Source organism: Gouania willdenowi, chromosome 6 (assembly GCF_900634775.1).
Source record: "Gouania willdenowi chromosome 6, fGouWil2.1, whole genome shotgun sequence".
Taxonomy (NCBI): domain Eukaryota; kingdom Metazoa; phylum Chordata; class Actinopteri; order Blenniiformes; family Gobiesocidae; genus Gouania; species Gouania willdenowi.
The window spans coordinates 58,754,346-58,778,356 of NC_041049.1; the positions used below are offsets into that span (position 1 = coordinate 58,754,346).

The 24,011-nt window shown below is 36.5% G+C and overlaps 2 protein-coding genes across 3 annotated transcripts in view; both read right to left on the reverse strand.

Moving 5' to 3' along the window:
* The window catches only part of flnca (filamin C, gamma a (actin binding protein 280)), a 30,102-nt gene extending 27,453 nt beyond the window's left edge, over positions 1–2,649 (reverse strand). For both annotated transcript variants that reach the window (XM_028450037.1, XM_028450036.1), the window contains exon 1: positions 1,951–2,649. In XM_028450037.1, coding sequence (XP_028305838.1) covers positions 1,951–2,326 — 376 coding nt within the window. In that variant the 5' untranslated portion in view covers positions 2,327–2,649. The remainder of the gene's footprint in view (positions 1–1,950) is intronic.
* Positions 2,650–11,204: 8,555 nt separating this feature from the next.
* ccdc136a (coiled-coil domain containing 136a) overlaps positions 11,205–24,011 on the reverse strand; it is a 44,742-nt gene continuing 31,935 nt past the window's right edge. Inside the window, exons 6-10 of the mRNA XM_028450039.1 lie at positions 21,606–21,723; positions 20,162–20,438; positions 18,740–18,871; positions 15,306–15,418; positions 11,205–12,474 (exon numbers count right to left, since the gene is read on the reverse strand). Of these exons, the coding sequence (XP_028305840.1) occupies positions 12,462–12,474; positions 15,306–15,418; positions 18,740–18,871; positions 20,162–20,438; positions 21,606–21,723 (653 nt within the window). The 3' untranslated portion in view covers positions 11,205–12,461. The remainder of the gene's footprint in view (positions 12,475–15,305; positions 15,419–18,739; positions 18,872–20,161; positions 20,439–21,605; positions 21,724–24,011) is intronic.

Genomic DNA, 24,011 nt, shown 5'->3' on the forward strand with positions numbered 1-24,011 from the left:
TCCGTCACAGATCTAATAACCGTTTCCCTGCATGAGTAGTGGGCTTGTCTACAGGTGTGTAATGAAACCACTCTTCACCCCACCATAAAAAAATGGCTTCTCATGCAAGGCTGCCAGTTGCTCTTGATGTAACAAATATTCTTTGGAAGTGGCTTTTTGTCAAATCTGTAGGAGCCCAGTGTTCCCCATTGTGAAGCAGTGGGTCTTACACACACACGTATAAAAATAAGACCATTTATTGTAACTTCAGCTGTCTGTAGCTCAGCTTGATCCATCAAATCCCACCAGAGTTAATCCTTAACTCAACAGATTTGCTGACGGGGTCTGGACAGCAGCTGACTGTCAGTGTGGTTCTGACCTATGACCTCAACCAAACAAGTGTGGCATATCTCTGTGTGTGTGTGTGTGTGTGTGTGCGTGTGTGTGCGTGTGTGTGCGTGTGTGTGTGTGTGTGTGTGTGTGTGGCTGCCATGGGTTGGGCCACTTACTTTTTTAAATTACGTTTTCAATTATCCATGTTCTGTTACAACTCAATGGCATTTTTTCCAATTACAATTAAAAATTAAAATTTTTCCACCGAAAGTCAATTACAATTAAGCCCATAAAACATAACCTTCCCCTTGTGTTAGCTTTTTGTTAGCATCTCTTTTGATAACGGGTAAGTTTTGATTCATGTCTTAAATCAGCTGTAAAATACCGTAAATTATGATTACAACCGCAGCAGTTTTTTAAAATTCCAATTCCAATTATGCCATAATTGTATTTATGTATCAATTACACGATTACAATTAAAAACCCTGGCGGCTGCTATGTCCACATGTATAAAGTGTGGTATTTTCATTAGCACAGCCTTAGTGAATTTCCAGGCCCATAGTTGAACACGTTACATTACAGTCTATAGGTCCTGCTGTGTCACAGGTTCATGATTTCTGTGGCACATCCACAGGAAAAGTTTCCAATAAGCTTTTGACCTCGACTCAGCGCAGCTTTTCAGGGGCCTGTGAAAGCCATGTCTCCTGTTGGATGACAGCTGGGCTGATAACATGGATACAGAACGTGTGTGTGTGTGTGTGTGTGATGACAACCTAAAAATATCATCTCAAGTATTTTTTTTTTTTTTTTTTTTGTCTTAACTCTTAAGATAAACAATAGATTTCAGAAAATGTTAATTTAAACTGTATTATTTTCAGGATTGGGGTCAGTTACATTTTTCAGTTACAAATACACTTTCAATTACCCATGTTCAATTACAATTCAATTCCGATTACAGTGACCAGGTTTTTTTTTTTTTCCAATTACAAGTAAATTACGATCATTTTTTTTTTTTTTTTTATCCTCAGAAAGTCAATTACAATTACATTCTCAATTACTAAAGTTCAATCACAATTACTGAGCCTGAAATAAATAAGCTATAAAACTTAACCTTCCTCTTGTGTTAGCTTTCAGTTAGCATCTCTTATGATAACGGGTCATAAATCAGCTGTAAAATACACTAAAAACAAATATATATCATCTAATTTATTTCCTATCTATTGGTTACCTTGTTAGGCTTCATAATCAATGAAAATATAGGTTTTAATATTTTTGGTGTGGGTGTCTGAGCCTTTTTTGTGTCAGTCAATTTGTACATATTTTTTAAATGGTGAAATATGGGAAAGCATGATATGAAACATATTTTAATATATGTTAACTACATATGTGTAGAACTCTAACATGGTTCCCCAGTTTAGCGTTAAATTATAATTGACCGTTTGTAATTTCAATGACAATTGCAATTGCAAAGTCAATTATCTGAACTCAATTACAATGTAATTATGATTACGATAGCAAAAGTTTTTTTTTTTGTTTTGTTTTGTTTTGATTTTTTATAATTGTGCCAGAATTGTAATTAATTATAAATTATGCAATTACAATTATAATTGACCCAAACCGTGGTTATGTGTGACTTACCGATGGACACCAGTTTGATGTGCTCCCTGTCCAGGAACTCCAGTGCCACAGACACATTTTCCAGTTTCATCTGGCGGAAGTTGGGCCTGCTGTGATGCTTTCTGTACATCTTCTTCTGGCTCAGCACCTCTAGCAGTGAGATGAGCTTGAGGCCATCACTGAAATCCTTCTGCAGGTCGGTGATGGTCTTATTGACGCACTTGAGGTGCTCGTTGCACCACCTGGTGAAGGTGTTCTGCTGGATCTTCTTCCAAGGCGCGTCCTCGGCCAGGTCCTTCTCCGTGGCTGGCATCTCGTCGTCCTCCTCTTCTCCAAAGTCTGTGGGCTGGTAGTACTGTGGAGGCAGCTGGTCTTCTCCGTAGTTGTTGCTCATCATGGTGGCCTGTGTGTGCGTTCACTTTTATACCTCGGTGACACTTGTGCGCTCGGACTTTAGCGCGTCGATGGCAAAGAAGGTTCAAACTTGGACGAGTTTAAGAAGCAGGCTGGAGATTTTCAGAAGGACTTGTGAAGAAAACACTGATGTCAGACAGTGATGGAGTGAAATGTCCGATGTGGAATATAGCAGCCAGTTCCTTTAGGTCCCTCTGCCGTGTGGCCCCTGAGCAGGAGATGATGTGGGTTTAGAAGCAGGTGATCTGCTGTTAGACTGTGAGAAAGTTGAATGGAGAGAGAGGGGAGAGAAGGGTTTTTAAAGGGACCCCGGGGTCCACGTCACTGTGTCTGTGATCATGGTCTATTTGCTAATCCACACGGATAACGGGAGCCCGGCTCGGTTTACGCGCAGCCTGAGGCTGTGATTGGTCAGCGCTCAGGCGGCAGCAGCAGCAGCAGTTGTGGCATGCGCCTTATTTTTAGAACCTGTGTGTGTGAGTGAGTGTGTGTGTGTGTGCTGATTGTTGTCAGTGTGTGTCACAGACAAACCTCCTCAACAGTCACACGAAGAAAAGACAACCAAATGACTCTTATTCACTTCAGTTTATCAAAGTTAAATACTTTATTACGCTTCAACAAATGGTGTCAAATGTATAGCCCGCGGGCCCGGTGAGGACCGTCAAAGTCACAAGTTTGGGCTGTTTTTTGAAAGGACAAAAGTTGTGTTTTTTTTTTAATGTATATATATATACTTTATTGCATTAACAAACACTATTTTTACAGACAACTGTCATCAAAAGAACACTGCATTTAAAATAAATAAATAAATAAAACAAAACCGAACAAACAAAGAAAACAATGGGGGAAAATTATTTAACATTTGTTGCTGAAGAATGTTTGTAAAATGTTTCTGGGGATCACAGGCAAAATATTTTTAGAATTTTAATTTAATTGAATCCAAATCTAGTATCCTATTCATTATTATTATTAGGTTATTAGGTTGTGTTTTTGCCAGCTTTGTTTTATTTTAATTTTTTTTTAACCAAAGAAGGGTTTTTTTTTTTTTGTTTTTTTTTGGTCAAGTTTATTTTATTTAGTATTTTATTTTTTCCCACCCAAGAAGTTGTGTTTTTGAAGGCATTTATTTATTTATTTATTTATTTATTTATTTATTTATTCCTGGTTTGATCACAGCCATGTTCTAGAAAATTCATCCAAGCCTTTAAAGTGTGAATAAACATGGTATATTTGGCGCTTGGCAGAGGTTTGTGCTCTCTACTTGTATCCATTTACATTGCTGTAAATATGTTGAGATTTTGTCTTCGACGACGTAAAAAAGGCGAATAAAGTAAAAAACAATGATATTTACTTTGGTGTTTTCTACATCTATAATAAATAGAAATCTATAGTTTGTTTTATCCATGTTTTTAGAAACATATTACATGACTTTTCTGTATTTACATGTGTTTCTCTCAGTATAGAGAGGTTTATTATTGCTGAAATGTACTTATTGAATAGGGTTTGAATTGTCATATTACAGCTTCACATTTATTTACCAGAAAGCTGTCACTGTTGTGTGAAAGACGGAGTTATGGAACATTTTTTATTGTTCAAAGAAAAGGATTTTGATGTGCAGTAATACTTTCTGCACCATCAACCATGAACACAAGACAGTTGTGACAGAGGTTTAAAGTTCTTCTTTTTCAGTTCACAAAAATTTCAAACTTCAAAGCTTTGTTCACAGTGCACGTTTGAACTGCCTTCATGCTTGGATGTGTTTCCAGACTGTGTGAGAATGGATCATGTCCACCTCTGCTCTGTGACCGGGGGACGGTTTTTCACTAATGGCGATGGTTGTGCACAGAAACACAGACGAAGAGAAGAGATGGTCATTTAGAAAGCGACCACCTATAAGTTAACAATGAGTCATTCGGAGTAAACACTTTTTTTTGTGCCGCAGGTTCCAGAACAGTCGTGGTGTTGTGACTCAGCATCCAGTGACAGCATTTGCCAGCACCAGCCTGGGTGAAGTCGTGGGAGGTAAGAATAACCGTGACACACAGAGAAGGTATCCTTAACGTGCATAGTTTGGACACTCCAGGAGTCCCTGAGTTGATCTCCTGCTCTAAATATCTGTTTGGGTGCTCCAGTTTTTTTCTACAACTTATATTTTTACATTTTTGATCTCACAGCCACTCAGGAGGTTCACTGAACACAAGAAAATGGGTTGACTTTACAGTAGAGAGTCATAATTTGGTCACTTTATAGTAAGCTTCTGTGTTATAGAGCTACTGTATAAGAGAGCACCGGCAGAAATAAAGTTTTTCTCAAATGGGGGTACGCGTACCCCTTGGGGTACCTTGAGATGGCACTACAGGAGGTACTTAACAAATAAAGTGTCAGTTTTGGTCCCACCCCAGGTGTGAGATGACCAGAAATGATACAAACTATAGAAATAAATCTATTCAGAAGTGACTAAATCAGTGGTTTTCAACAACACACAATCCTAAACAACTTACTTTCACTTTGTGAAATATAAATCTAGTTAAACTAAAATGCAGTTTAAAAAAATAAATAAATCTGAGCTCAAACAAGGTCATGATCAAAAACTTTGGGGTCACCAGAAATTCTTGATATCAAAATGTGGCCACGATCCAAAAAAGGTTGTAGATAGATAGATAGATAGATACGTAGATAGATAGATAGCTACGTAGATAGATAGATACGTAGATAGATAGATGATAGATAGATAGATAGATAGATAGATAGATAGATAGATAGATAGATAGATAGATACGTAGATAGATAGATGATAGATAGATAGATAGATAGATAGATAGATAGATAGATAGATAGATAGATAGATAGATAGATAGATAGATAGATAGATACGTAGATAGATAGATAGATACGTAGATAGATAGATAGCTACGTAGATAGATAGATAGCTACGTAGATAGATAGATGATAGATAGATAGGTAGATAGATGGATACGTAGATAGATAGATAGATACGTAGATAGATAGATACGTAGATAGATAGATACGTAGATAGATAGATAGATAGATACGTAGATAGATAGATAGATACGTAGATAGATAGATAGATACGTAGATAGATAGATAGATACGTAGATAGATAGATAGATACGTAGATAGATAATAGATACGTAGATAGATAGATAGATACGTAGATAGATAGATAGATTTGTAGATAGATAGATAGATACGTAGGTAGATAGATACGTAGGTAGATAGATAAATAGATACGTAGATAGATAGATAGATAGATACGTAGATAGATAGATAGATAGATAGATAGATAGATACGTAGATCGATAGATAGATACGTAGATAGATAGATAGATTCGTAGATAGATAGATACGTAGATAGATAGATAGATACGTTGATAGATAGATAGATAGATAGATACATAGATACATAGATAGATAGATAGATAGATAGATAGATAGATAGATAGATAGATAGATAGATACGTAGATACGTAGATAGATACGTAGATAGATACGTAGATAGATAGATAGATACGTAGATAGATACATAGATAGATAGATACGTAGATAGATAGATAGATTCGTAGATAGATAGATAGATAGATACGTAGATAGATAGATACGTAGATTGATACGTAGATAGATACGTAGATAGATAGATACGTAGATAGATAGATAGATAGATAGATACGTAGATAGATAGATAGATAGATAGATAGATTCGTAGATAGATAGATACGTAGATAGATAGATAGATACGTAGATAGATAGATCGATACGTAGATAGATAGATAGATACGTAGATAGATAGATAGATACATAGATAGATAGATACGTAGATAGATAGATAGATAGATAGATACGTAGATAGATAGATAGATAGATACGTAGATAGATAGATAGATAGATAGATAGATACGTAGATAGATAGATAGATAGATACGTAGATAGATAGATAGATAGATAGATAGATAGATAGATAGATAGATACGTAGATAGATAGATAGATAGATAGATTCGTAGATAGATACATACGTAGATAGATAGATAGATACGTAGATAGATAGATCGATACGTAGATAGATAGATAGATACATAGATAGATAGATACGTAGATAGATAGATAGATAGATAGATACGTAGATAGATAGATAGATACGTAGATAGATAGATAGATAGATAGATAGATACGTAGATAGATAGATAGATAGATAGATACGTAGATAAATAGATAGATAGATAGACAGATTGACACGGTGTTAATTTTTGTCGACTACAGTTTTTTGGTGACAATAAAGAGACTATGACTACTTAAAAAAATAAGGGTGAATGAAAACAAAATCAAATATATTGATATTTTTATTAACAAATAAAAAAATAACTAAACTACTGTATTACGTTCACATGGGACGAAATCTTAAATGCTTTATATTTTAATCGATTAACAGATGTAACTGATTTATTTGACTAAAATCTTAATGTTTTTTTTGTTGACTAAAACTGGACTATAACTCATTTTAGTCCAAAGACTACGACTAAAGCTAACCTGCTAACCTGAACAAGGTTAGTTTGAACTTGCCTGTGGCTGCTCTCACATTTAGCCTTCCACTGTTTTTAATTGACTGTTTGCCTCTTAGGCTGACAGCTGAATGTAATATTAATGAAGGCAGGGATTTGGGGTGATTCTGCTGGACTCAGAGGCCTAGAGCAAGAAGAGGATAGATGTTCAGACTTTCTGAGGTTCAGACACACTTTTAATGTTGCAACGCGTCTTAAAAACAATTGCTCCACAAGAAAAATGACAGGTGGTTTTTAATGTTATAAGCTAATATGTAAAATAAAGTTCAACCATGAGTTTATTTACAGGAAGGTGAACATTCTGGCTACTTTTAGAGAATTAGTTTCACTTAAACTTAGTAACACATGAATCCTGCAACTGTAGTATAGTGGTTCTCTAACTTTTGAATCCAAGTACCTGCTTATGTGTGGCTAACACATTTTGCTCTGTATTCTGTAAAAAAAATCAACTCTAGAACACAATAATGAAATGAATGAGTGATAACACACATTTTAAATAATTTAATTATGTAAATAAGTAGAATGAAATTGTATTTAGTGTTTTCTGAATAGATTTATTTCTATATTTTTTATCATTTCCTGTCATCTCCCTCCTGATGTGGGAACAAGACTGATCCTTTTTTTCAGTTGATGTTATAATCAAAATGATTATCATAATTTTGTGAGTTTTTGGGGTTATTTTGTGTATTTTGTTGTTGCTCGTCTGTTCTTTTTTATTATTCAGTATATTTTTCTCTTATTTTGTGTGTTTTTGTTGTCGTTTCTGTGTATGTTGTTGGTATTATTCAAGTTATTCTCTCAGTGTGTGTGTTTGTGGTGTCGTTTGGTTGTTTCTTATCTCTTTTTGTATGTTCCTCTGTTTTTTTTGTGTATTTTGCATTGATTTCATGTATTTTTCTTTGTTGTTGTTTTGTGTTTTGCTGGTAGTAATTATTTTTCTCTCTCACTGTGTGTTTTTGCATAGTGTCATTTTGTGTATTTTTTTTTATTTTTTTCAGTATATTTTTCTCTTATTTTGTGTGTTTGTCTTGTAAACCCAATATTTTGAATGCTTTCATTTGTAATTTTCTAAACTCAAGTACACCCATATGAGAATCACTGGTATATAGCGTAAACCCTAGAGCCCATCTTAGTAACGTTGACACATCACTTCCTGTTATCTGCTTAGACTAGGCTGTGTGTGCGTGTGCATGTGGGTTGTGTATCAGGAGAGTGCGTTATTAATATCTGTGCTACCCGTGTAACGCGATGCCAGCGTTACTTAGGTTGACGCTTGATGGGTGTCATGGTGAATGGGATTTCACAAGAACCAAAAAAAAAATGTGCAGTGACACCAGTAGCCAAGAAAAGAAAGTTCTCAAACACCACGTGGGTCGGGAAAACGGTTTTATTGAATCATTGATGGTGCAAAATAGACTTCCAGGAAACAAAATAGCCGTGAACGTACTGAGAGCAATGATTGAAGCAAAGCAGCAAGCTGGGGAAACACAGGCCAACACAAAACGCTCGTGGAACTATTAATAGCCATGGGGTAAGATGAAAAAAGAAAAGAGACAGTGCCTGTGAGTTCAGTCGCATTTAAAAAGGATTCCGATTGTATTGCAAAGAAAACTCAGTAAACAGACAAAGACGCATTTTGTAGTTTATTGTGAAAACGTTCCCAAGGTGTACAATCATTGGCAGCGAAAACAATGGTCAAGCATTAAGTTACTTTTATGTTAAATATTAATCCTGACTCTAAAACTTAAAATAATCCCAAAATATCCAAAAACCATGAGTTAATTTCCTGAATGTGAGTTTAAAAGCATGCAATGACTTCAGCACCGTTAAACACAAGATCCTAAAATAGATAACAGGGCTCACAGTTCCTCTGAACAACATCACCATAGAAAAACTTTGACACATAGCGTACAGTATATCATCTGGCTATCAAATATACATTGCTCTTTCAAAATAGAGTACACTTTCTACAAAGCTCGTACAAATGGATTTAAGAAATATCCTCCTATAGTGCTTTATGTCATATCTATTTACAAGAAACACAAAGAATACACGATACCAACAAAAAGGATATACTGTGCTGCTATATGTTTGCTAGCATGCTATTAACGTATTCAACAAGAAAATTCACAAAACGTAAACGTAGTCGTTTAATACATGGAACTGATAGCTTAGTCTGACTCAGGGGAGTCAAACTCACGTCATGCCACAAACAGCTCGACTTCATCTCCAGTTAGCCAAACCAGAAAAATGATAACTTCAGGAATAATTACTATTTGATTGTTCGCTTTGCCTTTTGCAAACTGGAAAACAAATACAATCAGAATAAGAATATATACTTTTATCTTTTTTTTTAAACTATTGGTGTTGATTTGCCGTCAGCTAATGTGCTAGCGACAGGTAGCAACCTAACGACTGTCCTTTGGATGATAACTTGGTGATTGCACTTATATTAACTAATGACAATTTTATCTGTGTGTATTTTTGTAAACATGATACCCCCCAAAAAAAAAAAAAAAAACATTTACCAATCCTTTTAAACAAATGACTATTAAATGTTACCATGGAAACCTGCTCTTTCAGATATTACATTCATATTCCAACAAAGAATGATTAAAGAGACCCAAAATGTTAAATTCATAACCATAACATTGTCATTTTATTTTTTATTCATTTTTGTTCATTGTCATCTCTTAAATAAATTCACCCAGGGCTCAACTTGGCTCCTGTGAAGGCGCAGATTTTGCTCACAAGCTACAAATTGGAAACCCTAGGGCGTTCTCCTTCATTTACCACCATGTTCAGGATAATGTCATCTCAAAGTGCACTAAAATAGACTTTGCACAAGCTTGCAGTTTTCAGGGAGCATGTCCTTAATTTAGCACAATTTGTACCTTTAAGAATCTGTCTGTAATGATTTATATTGGTACACTAAGCATCCTCCTACAAGTCAAATGTAAGAAGAGAAAACAACAACAATTTGCTATCAAAACTCATTTTCACTTCTAAAAGTTGAAGCAAATTCTCATTCTCTTAGAGTAAAAGTGGGCCTGAGGTTAATCCCAAATTAAAGAGTACGGTAAGTGACTTTATTAGCAATCTCGTTACTGCTGACTGAGGCTATGTTCAGACTACAGCAAATGGAGCCCAAATCCATTTTTTTTCTTTTCTTTGCCCATATGTGACCCATATCCGATCTAATAAAGAAAGCTGGAACAGCACAAATCTGATTTTTTCAAATCCGACCCAGGCCACTTCCATATGTGGTCCTAAATCCAGAACGTATCTGATATTTTGCAATGCGACTGATGTCTGAATGGCCAGGTCATATTTATCCCACCTGCACATCATTGCAATGCGATAAACGTCACAATTCTGCCTCCCAGGAGGAGAGACGGGGGGAAAACACAGCAATGACAGAGTGGAATGTCGACAGAGGAAGGAAATTGATTGTAAAATATTTCTTCATACGAGATGCCTCCATATTTACAAACTTCGTAAACCCAGTGCATGCCTTCATGGTCACGTATTACATCAAAACCTTTTTTTTCACATAAGAATGACTTCAGAGCCACTTTCGGTTCATACTTTAAAGTCGTATATAAGATGCAATGTGAACACAAAAAAATTTGATATCTCCAAAAAATCTGAATTGTGCATTAAAATCTGCAGTCTGAACATAGCCTAAAGGTGCGTTCACACCGAACACGACTTAAGCAACTCTGGTGAATAGATTACACTTAAAATCAACGTAAATGACGCAACGTTAAGTGACTCAATCACGCGTCCTGAGTAGCTGAAAGTCGCTCAAAGTTAAAAAAACTTAGAGTGACGCTGTCGCAACATCCAATCAGCAATGAGTTTCTCCCCACGTCACTCCCCCAGCCGTCACCAGCTGCATTTCCATTACTCTTGAAGATGGGCAAAATCTAAATAGCGCAATAAAAACTGGTAATGGAAACACCTGAATTTAGAAAAAACACTCAAATATTGCAAAAAATGTTTACGCTTTCATGAGGAGGAATTTCAGATGTTTCGATATTGAAATGTGTCGCAAAAGCGCAAATACACGTCACTAAGTGTGACGTATCTGGTCCCATGATGTGACGTACCTGGTCACATGACCACTTCTCTCAGAGAAAACATGGCATGGTATGTGTAGACAGAAGAGACCGAGACATTTCTTAGTATTATACATAAAAATTATTACTGCCACATTAGACGTGAAACAACTAAAGAATGCAGAGTGTTATCAGGAGGTTTGGATCGTCCGTCTTTCTGCAGCGAAATCTCACGGGATGAGATTTCACGGGTGTTACGAGGCGCTCGCCCAAAACAACCTTCAATGGAAACACGTTTAAAGCACAATTATACTTTGTCGACATTTAGAAACGTCGCTTTTAATTATATGAAAATCTGTAAAGTGTCTGTAGAGCCGGAGGCTGCACTGAGAGGGCTGTACCCTTCTTCAACTTACTGGGGCGTAAAATGAAAGTGGCATACTCCTCGAATAAGCCTTTGAAATTCTAAGTATATTTTGAGTGAACTAATCCTTCAGTAACTCCGTAAGTTGAGCATTTAAAATCATAAGTACAAGTGGCGCTGTCTATCGTAAGTGCTGTAAACGTGCGGCCAGTGAAGTGTGCAGCCCTCTCAGTGCTGCCTCCAGCTCTGCAGACACATACTATTCCCCAGTCATTACGTCACTGGAGCGATGAAGCGACCCAAAAGCACTTCAAGTGACTCATCACAGACGATTTAAGAGACTATTAGTTGCCGAAGTCGCGTTCACAGTGTGAACACACCTTAAGTTGGAAGGTAAATAGCATGCCTAACCAGAGGTGTCATGTCCATATCCTCATTAGACCCAAAGTATTGGTTTTCAGGACCAAAACTTTAATTATTATAGAGACTCAAGGTAACTGATAAAGCCGCTCTGTTGGTACAGTATATTAATTCATTTATAAAATAAAAGAATTTTAGATTAATCGCATTTGGTTCCTCGTGGTTGAAACTGATTTCTTCGTGCATGTATAACTCAAGGTGTTAATGCAACTTTAATGTTCCCACTGCATGTGTATGAGAGACATCCATCAGCTGTTGTGTTTAAACAAATAAATAAATAGTCTTTAAATAAATTCTAACACAATTCCCTACACGTTATCAATCCTTTTGTCACACAGTTAAAAGAGACAGAAATATCCACAGACACAAAGGAGAAAAAGGCCCGGCACTAGCATACTTTTAGTGGACAGGTCAGCACATCCTTTTACACCTCCAGTGAGAAATGTTCTCAGTCCGTGTGGTGCTTGTGGTACCGTTTGTTTCCTCAGAGGTCACAGTCACACGTTGCAGTCGTCCACTCCGTCACACTGGGCTCGGTTCCGGTTCAGTCTGCAGAGAACAGATGCTGGTCTAAGGCAGACATCCCTTCAGGTGTAGTTGTTCTCCATCCAGTCAACATCGGACCAGAGCTCTTAATAAACTAGACATCACCAGTAGCACTGCTGTGGCTGCTGTGATAGTCACAATGGACTTCCATCCTACCTCACTCCCCTGAGGGAATACAGGAAAAGAGTTGGATCAGAAGTCTGTATATCACACGCAGGGTTGGGGTCAATTACATTTTTCAGTTACAATTGTGTTTTCAATTCCCCATGCTCAATTACAATTCAATTATGATTACAGTGACCAGCATTTTTTCCAGTTACAGTTAAATTACAATCATTTTTTATCCTCAGAAAGTCAATTACATTTAATCACAATTACTGAGCCTGAAATAAATAAGATAATAAAAGTTAACCTTCCTCTTGTGTTAGCATCTATTATGATAATGGGTCATAAATCAGCTGTAAAATACACTAAAAACAAATCTCTATCATCTATTATTATTATTATTATTATCTATTAGTTACCTGATTAGGATTCCTAATCAATGAAAATTTAGGTTTTAATATTTTTGGTGTGGCCGTCTGAGTCCTTTTTGTATCATTATACCCCTCGATTTAATTTTTTAAATGGTAAAATGTGGAAAAGCTTGATGTGAAACATATTTTAATAATTGTTACCTACATATATGTAGAACTGTACATAGAACTGTAACATGGTTCCACAATTGATCATTTTTTACAAAACAAAGTCAATTATCAGAACTCAATTACAATTATGACAGCAACAGGTTTTTAAAATTACAAATATGATCATTCCACAATTGTAATTAATTATCAATTACACAATTACAATTATAACTGAGCCCAACCCTGATCACATGCGTATTTGCTTTGTTACACAGTGAGAGAAAAAGACAACACATTGTGTGAAAATCAAACAATTCAACAAGACAAGGTCAGAATTAAAAGCATAGTAGGATCATGTACAGTATGGCATATTTGAAGCTTTTTCAGTCAAAACGAGTTGCGTTGGTATAAAGAAGAAACCATTACTCATTTAAAACGGTTGTTGCCTAAAATAACCAGCTGCAATAGTCAAATTCAGGCTGGTGCTATTTAGGTTTTTAGTGAAATTACTGGCAGAGGAACCTCATCAGGCATCTGTTACTAACGCCTCCAATCCAACAAAGCCACAGATCATTACAGGATATGGTGACTTTAATATTCCTCGTTATATCTGCACACGTTTCTTAATAAAAATGGATTTGGAAAAAGAAAAGCATAAAAAGGCAGTCAGTTGTGGGAGGGTTTTCATGACGACTGCCTCATCCTATACCCTACGTGCTCAGGATTTGCTGTGTGTGCACTATATGGCCTCATGGAAACATCTTGGTTCACTGAATATTTTGAGTAAACTGTACTTCACAATAGTCTCAGCTGGATTTGCAGACTAAGGAACCCCTTTTATTATGAAAAAGGGGGTTTTCGTTTGGTAATTTTTTGCTTCAGTGTAATTTCACCACACCTGCATCTCTGTTCCTTTCACAGTGTGAGCTAAACACTTGAAACACATGCTTTTCTCATTTCATGAATTTTATGTAAATCTCACAGCACTGAGACACAGTGAGAGAGTGTTGAAAGTAAATGTTGTTGGAATATTAACAAACTGTCTGATATCTTCTTAAAAAGATGACTTTTTAACTTTTCTATTGTATGAGAGAGTGTGGGCTCTACCTTGCATTTTACAGTCAGATTTTAATTAACTAACATTATAGCGTTGCTCTTCCAGGAGCAGAAACAATAGAGCCAACTCACTGTGCATCCTTATAATAACTCAGCGATTTGATTTAAGCCCCTTCGCTTTGCCACTCGCATTGATATGAAACTAATGGACCCAGAACTGAGCGTGTTTTTATGTAGGTGCAATAAACAATTTGACCACAAACTAAAGAATGACACCATAGTTTCTGTCCCATGCTCTAACACAGAGATGGGAACCTTTACCACGTGTGTGTGTGTGTGTGTTTGTGTTTGTTCTCCCTTTTTGTATTTCTGTCGTTGTTTCATACATTTCTGTTGTCGTTTTGTAGGTTTTTTCTCCCATTTTGTCTGTCTGTTGTTGTTTTGTGTTTTTAGAGTCATTTTATATATTATTGTTGACAATTTGTACAGCGTATAATATGTTATTTCTGTATATACTTGCAGTCTTCTTGTTTTTTTTTTTTGAGTAATTTTGTGCATTTTTGTTGTCATTTTGTGTTTGTTTTGGGACCAAACAAAATCAGATCAATGGTTACCCGTTGCCCATGGATGCTCATATCTTAATTTGTCATTCTAAACAGTGCTATCATGTCTAAACAATGGTAAGAAAGTTCTTAAAGACAAATCACTTCATATTTTGCCAAACTGCCCTCTCGTTGACTGTCCATTGTATCATAAATGTATCATTTTTAACGTGAAATTGCACAAATACTAAGCTATTGTTTCCTTTTTACAATAATTGTCAGGATTAGCTCATCAAAATGACAAAAACTTTGATGTAATGAACTTTTAACACATGAAAAGCCTCTTACGGGCTACCATTCAGCGGTTGGTTTAACTTAGGCTATTTGATTGGTGTTGTGTTTGCAAAAAACAACCTTGGTAATATTTGTTTTACTTGTGTTTCTATTAAAACCAAGTGCCCCTGGCCTCTAAGTGATTTATATTGAATAAAATAAATGCAATGCATGAAAAAATGTTAAGTATGTGAAGTGAGGCTTTACCTATTTTTATGCTTCTCCCAGATAAACAGTAATTTTTAAGATTTATTTGCATTGACATCACGGGCACTTTCCTGCCGAACAGCCCTAGGATGTTGACTCCTTTTAACACGTCAACTTTAAGGAAAAATGTACTTTTGTAAGCCCTAGAAAAACCAAGTAAGGGTTTATCAACTGGGTGAACTATAATCTATGGCGTGTGTATGAACTTAGATGAGATAAGCTCCTCCCATACCTTGCTCTCTGGGACGCCAGCTCCGACAACCAGCACCAGACCACAGCCACAATTATAATCATTCCTATGAAGGGGATGGAGAGAACAGGGTGCTCAGATGGATGGATGAATCTCTGAGGAGGGAACAAAAACAAACACAAGGACCAAGACGATGAGGAGGATGAATGGATGAAGCAAGCTGGGACAAAAATCTAATTATAAACACACAAATATGGCAAAACAGTCAAAAATAACAAAACATACAGTAAATAATGGAGTAAAGGTCTAATGTAATATAAAGGTGAAGGGTTGTGATGGCGTTATTTATATTCCCCATTAGACAAACAATGAATAACTTAATGGTGACACAAATATCAACCCAATGTGAGTATGCGCAAGCAGGCATGTGTGGCATTTATTGGCAGCTTGTGATTTTTATAGAGGGGTGGGGGTAAAAAAAGAATGTTCATGAGCAGCATATGGAGATACAGTAGTCTCTCTATCCTCAGTTTATAGGTCATTTGTTTAAAGGTTTTGATGCATCTTTGCTGTCCAACGGGCCAAGAGGTTTCATGGACATTCAGAGAACAAGGACGGAGTCAGAGACAGGCACGAGGAGACAGTTTGACACGAAGCAGAGACAACTCATCACGGCTGTTGTCAAACAAACACACAATTTATATTTGGACTTTTTCTGAGAAACTTTTTCGCGTTTGGATTTCTAATCTGTGTTGAGAGAATGACTGAAGAAAGAGGTTTATACTCACGACAAAACGCATGGTCGTTAGCTATAGTGGCAACACAATTTGTATCAACTACCTACCTCATGAAAATAGATATTAAATATTTGTAAAATTATTAAGTTTTCTTTGCAACTGTTACATTCAAGGTTGTTTTGTCTGGAGGGATTTATAGTAGCACTGATTGGATGTGTGATATCACATGACGGGGTTAAAAATTCAGCAGAATAATATTTCAACTAGTACAACTAATGCTAATATCAAGAATAATCTGTTTGGGGCTTTGTAAAGCTCAAACTACAAGTTACAGCACCATCCAGTTTTTTTTTTTGTTACTGTATGCTCAGCTTTAAAATGGAAGCATTTCACCTGCATTTATTTGTATTTGTTGCTTTTGAAAATGGTTTTCGAGAGTATATTGGTCGTCATGTTTGCCAGTTTGTGCACACGATGGTGTCCTCAATTTTTGACAAATTCACTTCAATTTTTTCCTGTTAATTGCTTTTTGGGCTCAGATGAGACCATTTAATATTGGTGAAGGTCCGCCAGCAGGTGGCGCTATAACCAAGGTCAACGTGTTTTCTCTCACTCCGTATGTCGCACATTCAAAAACTTCACACCCACAGATTCCCTGAATAGCACTGAATCACCTGGGCTGGGCCACGCCCATTTCAGCCTATAATTGTGTGTAACTTTTTCCAACTCCTCCTTGGGAATTTGTCCAATCAGCGTGAAACTTGGCACGTAGAGTCTTCAGTTGGCCCTGATCTAGAGTTGAGTGAAAATTTTTGTTCCGTCAAAATATGGGCAAATTATTAGCGAGTAAAGTTTTCTAGCTAGCTATAAAAGCGCGAACTGTTGCATATCTTGGTCAAAATAAATGCTAACAACACCAAATCTGAGATCCTTGGTTGGCATGTGACTGTCGGGGTATGAACCAAATTTGAATAATGTAGGCCACTAGGGGGCACTGCAATTATGGGAAATGTATCTCTTTTAAACGGCAAGACCAATCAAAAGTACTGCCAAAATTTGAACCAATAATAGACCTTACGCCATGGAAGATTCCATTTGATCTGCATCAATATACTGATTCTTAATCAGTTTAAAAAATTGAAAAAATTTGTATCTCTCATTATTGAAATTTAAATAAGTAATGGGGGGTGTCCATATATTTGGGCCTACTGTATCGTTAATAATGGGGATAGAAATCATCACAAGCCTTGAAAGTGCGAATGATCATAGTATCATGATCAGGATCACTGATCCAGATAACTACTACTATCTGACTAAGAGGAGATTTGGTTCTTGGCAAAGTTTTATTTCGCTCTCTGAGTGTTCTTGTTTAAAATTTAAAAAAAATGATATTAGAGAGAAGACGAAACAAAAGGAAAAGGCCTTGATGTCAGTATTGATGCATTAAAGAACATAGCCTCTGCATCCGAACACACTGATCTTGGCGAATTGGTCCGACTTTAAAGCTGCTCTCATTCCAGAGGGGAGTTTTTCAAAGTAAGAGTGCATTCAGTTTCTTTGAAGCCTCTCATTAAAAGTAAGCGAAGTACATGGTATATGTTTGCAAACCCCCTGTGATTGCTTTAGCACTGTTGGAGCGCTTCTCTAGTTATCATACGGGCTCCAGTTGTGCAGTAAAAGAGTGAGAGTTTGTGTTTTTGTTCAACAACAGTATCTAAGCACTGTAATCACAAAGAGTCTGAGACACAGACAGAGAGGGACATTTCCCAGCCAAGATCACAACCAGAAATAGTGATACAGACTGACGGACAACCCGCCACAATGTGGAACACATAAAGAAATAGACACAGAATACACAGCGAGGACTAATGTGATGTTTGTTTTGTTCATTAACCATGTGGCATTAAAAAAAAAAAAGAAATAATACCTGGGGAAATTAGAGCAGAACATTGCAGTGTGGTTTGATTAATATAACTAATTAAGCAGAGAAAAATGAAACACTTTAAACAGGAAAAACAAGGATTGTTTTAATATATGGTAAATATTCAATCTCATCCATCATATTCATAACACTAAAAATGTTTCTCAAGAATTTTGGTCGCCCATAGATCTAAGGATTTCACTTTCAAATTTGCACAGAAATTAAAGTATAACTAAACCCCAAAACCAAATGTATTTGGGTGTGAAGTAGTGCTGTTGATTGATCCTGGTCCAACTCTCAACATTTTAGTCAAAGTATTTCAATTTGACATATTTTGTTATAAAACGTTAGAGTGACTGCCCCCTATGGGTTGAAATCCAGCTATTACAATTGATTTTTGCTATAGGCTGAGAACAAGATCATGTGACATTTTGGGACCATCTTGCATCACAAACAAGCACTGTTAGCTCCACCCCTTTTATAAAAACTAGCACCTGTGGGCTCTGCAATCTGTGGTGAGTAGGTTGGATTGAGAGAAGAGGTATAATGAGTAAATATACTAGTTAGCATAGCATAGATTGTTCATTGGAGATAGACTGGGCGTGTCTTAATATTTCCAGAAGCCCCGCCCATAATCAAGGCTTTTTTTTTTTTTAATTTCCCTCCTAGTGGCAGGTCAGGAGAAAGCAGGGGTTTAGTTAATCTTTAAGCAATAAAATGATAATAATAATAATATTAATCTGCCATTTATTAACTCAAAGCTTTTTGAGTGTACTCCCTCATGCTAGTCATTGCTTTCCCATTGTGCACTGTCTCACCTGAGCTCCACCTGACAGCTTCTCCAGCTCTGCCTTGCAGCGCTGCAGCTCGTCCTCCAGCTCAGCTCTCTCCCTCTGACTGCTGTCATACAGAACCTGCAGCTCCTGCAGCTCCAGCTTCAGACCATCACACTGCATGGATGGAGGACAACAATAACAACATAACCACTGCTAACGTTTGAGGTGTGAGGCAGGGTTGGGGTCAGTTATAATTGTAATCGGGTAATTGATCATTCATGACATAATTATAATTGGAATTGTAATTGAGTTCATAGAATTGACTTTGTATTTGTAATTGGCATGGAGCAACTGTCAGTTACAGTATCATTTCATTAAACACAAACCTGGGGAACCATGTTACAGTTCTATGGCTTACACATGTGAAGTTAAATAACGTTAATATATGCTTTGTATCAATTTTTCCCAGTACCTGTCAGTGAATCTTGAGGATCTTTTCACCATTAAAAAAATAATGATTAAATTAAAGGCTGAGACGCACACAACCAAAAATATCAGACCAATATTTTCACTGATCAGGAAGCCTAACAATGTAACCAAGAGATAAAAAATAATATATATATAATTGTTTTTAGTAAATTTTATAGCTGATTTAAAACATTGGTCAAAACTGACCTGTTAGCATATGAGATGCTAGCAGAAAGCTAACACAAAAGGAAGGTTACGTTTTATAGGGTTGTTTATTTCAGGCTCAGTAATTGTTATTCATTGTAATTGAACTTCAATAAATAAGAACGTAATAGTAATTGACATTCGGGGAAAAATATTAATTGTAATGCAAATGGTCACTATAATCGTAATTTAATTGTAATTGAAGATGGGTAATTGAAGACGAAATAGTAATTGAAAAAATGAGTCTGTTGTAATTAAAAATGTAATAACACAGTTAAATCGCAATTATGTTTTATCCTCAAAGTCAATTACAATTACATTTCATTACTAAAGTTAAATTACATGTAATCACAATTACCAAGCCTAAAATAATGAAAGTTAACCTTCCTCTTGTGTTAGCATCTCTTATGATAACGGGTCCTAAGTCAGCTGTAAAATAAACTAAAAACAATGATCTATCGTCTAATTTCTTTCCTATCTGTTGGTTACGTTGTTCCTATTTATTAAAAATATAGGTTTTAATATGTGTGGTGTGGGAATCTGAACCTTTATGTCAGTGCACCCCTTGATTTCAATGTTTTTAAATGGTAAAATGTGGGAAAGCTTGATATGAAACACATTTTAATAATTGTTAACTATGCATGTGTAGAACTGTACATAGAACTGTAACATGGTTCCCCAGTTTCTTAAAATTACAATTACAATCATAACTACGCCATAGTTGTAATGAATTATCAATTACACAATTACAATGATAATTGAGCACAACCCTGGTGCTACGAAGCCTCATACCTCTCTCTGAACCTGTGAGGCCTTCTCCTCAGCCTGCTTCAGCTGATCCCTCAGAGAGAAGATCTCCCCTACGCCTCCGTTCCAGCCGGTGGGCGTCACAGGCTTCCCATCGAAGGAGATGTTCTTCTGGATGGAGGCGTCCACCAGGCGACAGTTGTCAGACTGAGCCATGGTCATGTAGCTCTCTGTCATGACTTCATCTGAGCTTCCTAACATCTCCTTCTCCTCTGTGCCCTCAGGCAGGTCCTCTTCTTTCAGCGACAGGTACACACTAGAGCTACAGGGTGGAGAAGAGAGCTGCAGATGTCATGGACAGACACTAACAGCACTGGAATACACACACGTAACCTTATCGTATAGGTTACTTTAAAATTGAACAGCCTATGGTTAAGGTGTACTGTCTGATTCCTTTCAAAATAAAATAAAAACAGATCAGTCAGCCATATATGGGTTAACCCAGCAATGATCAATCTACAGAATGATTAATGACTAGTTTAACCTAATATTGTTCTAATTAAATGTATATTATGTTGTTTGATCATTCCTTTGCTGAAAATGAAAGGTAAACTCTTGAACTATATACGATATGTTAAACTATGTTTTATTAATACAGTACCCACCACATGAATGCACTTTAGATGAGATTGAATTTTGACTTTATAGTCCTGATCCATCTAAAGCTGAATGAGAAAACGTTATTCATTTGTGTCAGAAATGTCTTCGGAGTTATTAATATCAACTTTTAACTGTCTTATTTTAATATCACTTCTCACAGTTTGTCAAACATGTCGACTTCAACAAGCGTGCATTTAAAGTGTTTTATTACTTCTAAATCACCTCTCATTCCTTATAGTAAAGCATTACTATAGTAATACGGTATAATACAGAATGAATGTGTTATTTGAGCTATTTTGTACTTTGGGTTGACTATCCCTTTAAATGGGGTAAAATACACTTGTGGGTAAGAGAGATTCTTTAAAGTCCTTTAATCTGAAAAACTAATTAATGTAATGATTTTTTAAAAAGTTGCAAACTTTTTTCAAAACTTTTTAAGAACAAAAGTAATATTTGATTCCTTGTTTAATGTTAATATTCTACACTATCTTGTGTTTCACATGTGGAGGCTTTCTGTATTGAACAGGGTGGACTTGCATGTGATCCCTATGAATCCAAAGATGACCATATTTCATCAATGACAGCTATAAAAACCAAGAGAAATACTCTTTAATTCTCAAAGTAAATGCTTATCCTTCTCCGTCAAAATGTTTTTTACGCTCGTGGCCTTTGAGTGACTTAACAAATAGAGTGGTTAAACAGGTGGACGCTACTTTTCAAAAGAGAGACAGGAGGCATGGGTCGTAATGAGGGGAATTATCCCACAGGGTATCCCGTCCAGCTGATGCGGGAAGCACAGCTGATGAGTGAGCAGACATTGACCCCTCACCATGTCCTCTGTCTCTGCAGCAGCTGCAGCCTCTCAGAGAGGCGTCTGTTGTCCTCCTTCAGTGTCTGACACTCCTCCCGCAGCATGCGACACTCCTCCTTCAGCAGGTCTACGTCACCTGTCACAAAAAGGTAAGATGACAGAAAACAGGAATCCTATTAGATATTTATGAGGAAAATAGCATGCAGAGCAGGGTTGGGGTCAATTACATTTTTCAATTACAATTACATTTGCAATTGCCCATGTATACGATTACAGTGACCAGCATTTTTTCCAATTAGAATTAAATTACAATTCTTTTTTATTCTCAGAAAGTCAATTCAAACTAGAATATTTGCATCTGCTGAAGAACATGCAAGTAAGGATGCAGATGCTGGCCCGCATCGCACTGCTTTAGCTTTGCTTAGTGTTAGCATTAAATAGCATTAGCATTAACATTAGCTAGCAGTAGAATTAGCTATCATTAACATAGCACAAGCATAACATTAGCCGAGTGTTGACATTAGCCTAGCAATAGCATTAGCCCTAAACTAGCATTAGCATTAACCTAGCCTTAGCATCAGCCTAGCATTAGCATAATATTAGCATTGCATTAGCCTAGCGTTAACATTAGCCTAGCAATATCATTAACGTAGCATAAGCATCAGCCTGGCATTAGCATTAACTTAGCAATGGCATTAACCTAGCATTAGCACGAAGCTAGCATTAGCCTAACAATAGCATTAACCTAACAATAAGGTTGAAATGGATTGAAGGTACTAGCTGACCATGTTAAAGGTTGAATGGTCAAAATCAGTTGACGTTCTCAATTACAGAAGTTCAATTACAATTAATCACAATTACTGAGTCTGAAATAAATAACCTAATAAAAGTTAACCTTCCTCTTGTGTTAGCTTTCTGTTAGCATCTTTAATGATGCAGGTCCTAAATCAGCTGTAAAATACACTAAACACAAATATCTATCATCTCATTTCTTTCCTATCTATTGGTTACCTTGTTAGGCTTCATAATCAATGAAATTTAATAATTATTAGTTACATATGTGTAGAACTGTAAATAGAACTGTAACATGCTTCCCCAGTTTTGCGTTAAGTTATATATGACAATTTTTATACAATGTTTATGGCAATTACAATTACAAAGAATCTGAAATTACGATAGCAACAGATTTTTTGAAATTACAATTACAAAATAAAATACACCATAATTGATTATCAATTACGCGATTACAACTATAATTGACCCCAACCCTGATGCAGAGTTACAGTACTGACGTTGAACACACACACACACAACACCCCTCCCTTGCAGTCCCGGGAGAGGCTCAGCTGCAGAGTCTAGCACTGATGTCATGTAATATAAAGTATGTCCCACCCAATCACGACTTCATTCTCCTGGTATTCTAAACACACACACACACGCACACACACACACACACACAGAGCAGTCATCAGTCACATTAGTGCTTTGTAATATTCTTCAAACCCTAAACCTGCTGATGATTTATGTGGTGACTGCAGGATGCCACAGTGTGAGGGAGCAGGACCATCTATAACACTGTGCTTGGCTATCAGCTACAAACTATCATCACAGGCTACTTGGAGCTGTAGTTTCAGTGTGAGGTGTGAGCACAAAGTAGTGTTTGATTCATGTTGGCACACAGTGAGAGGGAGGGCTGAAAACAAAATGAAAGTATGAGATGATTTATTAGAGGGGATGGTGATTTGAAAACAGAGGTGAACGTATCGGATTACACGTTACTAATTGACTAGCTTTTATGGGTACCTGTACCTTTTTAAGTATATTTCCAAATCAGTATTTTACTTGTAGTTAAGTACATTTTTATTTATTTATTTATTTATTTTTTTTTTTTTTTTAAAAAGTTAAGTACATTTTTAAAGAAGTAAAGTCATTTGTTACATTTCTACACCCAAAATGTTACTGAGTGAGTAAAATATAATTTTATGTTTTAAAATGACCAACGGACATTGTGAAACTACAAGAAATGCTTAGAAAATAGGAAAAGCGACAGTATCATAATGCGATGTAAACTTTGCCTATTTTTTTACGTTCACACATGAGATATTTACTGTATGCAAGGAAACCGTGGCAAGATGTATTACCATCAATAAATATGAAAGTAACTACGGTAGTAACTTTCATAAGAGCTAAAGGTCATTAGTGGACACTTGGGTCCTTTCTGTGTGGAGTTTGCTTGTTCTCCACGTGCTGCGTGGGTTTCCTCCGGGTACTCCGGCTTCCTCCCACAATCCAAAAACATGACTGTAAGGTTGACTGGAGTCTCTAAATTGCCCATAGGAGTGAATGAGTGAGTGAATGGTTGTCTGTGTCTGTGTTGCCCTGTGATGGACTGGCGTCCTGTCCAGGGTGTACCCCCGCCCAGCG